General features: G+C 41.6%; 1 protein-coding gene across 1 annotated transcript in view; it reads right to left on the bottom strand.

The window, feature by feature from the left end:
* The window catches only part of LOC119582079 (lariat debranching enzyme A-like), a gene marked incomplete at its 3' end in the record, with an annotated part of 8,839 nt that extends 7,146 nt beyond the window's left edge, over window positions 1–1,693 (bottom strand). The window contains exons 1-2 of the mRNA XM_037930327.1: window positions 1,581–1,693; window positions 479–693 (exon numbers count right to left, since the gene is read on the bottom strand). Of these exons, the coding sequence (XP_037786255.1) occupies window positions 479–675 (197 nt within the window). The remainder of the gene's footprint in view (window positions 1–478; window positions 694–1,580) is intronic.
* Between the last annotated feature and the right edge of the window lie 396 nt (window positions 1,694–2,089).

The following is a 2,089-nucleotide window of genomic DNA, read 5'->3' as shown; positions in this document are numbered from 1 at the left end:
CTTCCCCTCAGTCATGCCTAGTCACTGGTAACTTTGTTTACTGAATACATCTTGTGATGTGGAGTTTGGGACTAATCTCTAGTGACAGAGTCTGGAATATAATGAATTACCCAGGAGTCCCTTCAACTATAATAAAATATATAACATAGAAATACAGTGAGTCATGGATTGATATAATTGACAAATTTTATTACATCAAGCTTGTAGTCATTATAAGAGGATTTTTGTAAAGCCAATTTAGAAGCCAAATGTATGAAGTTTCCGGTCTGGTGCTCATTTCAACATTCCGTTTACAAAACTTTATCAACAAGTACAGCAGAGAACACACAGAGCACTCTGTAGTTTCCTCACAAAGCAGTTCGAACCATAATGTAAATTAATCACTAGTATTACCAACTTTGGCAAAATTAAACAATATGAGAATGCTAGCTTCCTGCACATAATTACAGCTACTGACGATCAAAACTAGAGAACTTACTTGTAGAAATCACGCATATCCATGTATTTGACTGGACAGGCCATGCACTTCAGATCCTGCTCGTTGCGCACAGATTGAAAATCTCCACAGCAGAGGAGGAGGTCCACTTTGAAACCATGAATCTGCTCCAGTCGTGACACAGAGTTGTAAATGGTGTCCAGCTCTCCATGGGAGCATCCTTCAATTGCGATATGCATCACGACAATCTATCCTACCTGGAAGAACATAATGCATAATTGAAAGGTGAATCAGACGTAAGCTTCTTACTTAAAATGTTAAAAATACACTGCACCAAAAGAGGAAAATTAAACCAACACTACATTACAAAAGGAATCAAAATGACACTCACCCCTGCAAAAAGACAATAACGTACAATCATAAATCAAACAGGGTCCCTACGGCAATTTGGAGTTTGCACTCCTACACCATGTCCCTATAATATGGCTAAAAAGAACTTCTGGTCACCCTATGCAATACATGGCAAAAGAAGGAACTCCTAAATTGCCAAAATATATGTAGGATGTTTGTTGGCCTTTGTCAAAGTGAACAGCGTAAGGGACAAGGTATCATATCATACAGTTCAATTTTGTTTAGTTATCATGTGTGTAAATATTAGTGTTATTATATGTATTATAGATTGCCAAATTCTGGCGTGAAACTTTGATTAATGACATAGAATAGTTTCCATAATTATGTCTGTTAACATCAAGCGAGACCGATACAACAGCAATATCGAAGATGGTTATTTCGTGTTCAAAAACACTTCAAGGAGAGGCCTATAACGACCAAAACGGCATGTTTCAATAGATACCGCTGAATGGCAGTCAGTACACACCCTACCACCGGTAAAACGTAGTATCATGCACACAGAGCACTCCACCTCGGCACAGACTAATAGAAAGTGCTTATCTAAATTTGGCATAGCACATAATGGCAAATGAAACCAGCGCAAAAGCCCTCGGAATGCGCATTTTCACAAACCGCACATTAAGAGGAAAGTAGGCATTCCCTCTGGCCAGGCGTCCATGAATCGAGTTCCGTCAAATTTCACACCATTTACATATGCAGAAGGCCGCTTCGCAACGCCCTCGAAATCACTAACCTCTCGTCGTTATTCCTCACAAGAACCCACGGAAAATATCACACGAATAAAGGCTGAAAACCCCAAATTCCCCAGCGACGTCCCACGACCCGCCGTCCACTTGTTTACCCAGACGCCGTGTTCGAATGCTTTCCAAAATGCGTCGAATCCCAAAACAATATAAAAATACCTACCCACCTTGAGGCTTACGCAGGCCAAAATAATCACTATATTTCTCTGAACACTTTCACGCATCCACCATTACAAGACACCACGTAACTCGATTATTTGCCCCCCGCAGTGAAAAATGTTACTCGCACGAACGAACGCTCTCTTCCACTCGATGCAGAAGACGCGACAGAAGGCGAGGCGGGCGAGTGCGAGCACGGCCTTCGGCGGGGAGGCTGTCTCGTCGGGGACGGGGGAGGGCTGTCATAGGTGCTTTTCTGAATGGCTTAATTGCATAAGTAATGTGCTCGTTTTAGTTATGTGAATGTTTGATATATTCTAATGCACGCAGGCATAGACAT

The sequence above is a fragment of the Penaeus monodon genome, chromosome 15 (genome assembly GCF_015228065.2).
Source record: "Penaeus monodon isolate SGIC_2016 chromosome 15, NSTDA_Pmon_1, whole genome shotgun sequence".
NCBI classification, from domain to species: domain Eukaryota; kingdom Metazoa; phylum Arthropoda; class Malacostraca; order Decapoda; family Penaeidae; genus Penaeus; species Penaeus monodon.
The sequence above is the reverse complement of the archived record's forward strand: the minus strand, read 5'-3'. Positions and strand labels throughout refer to the sequence as shown.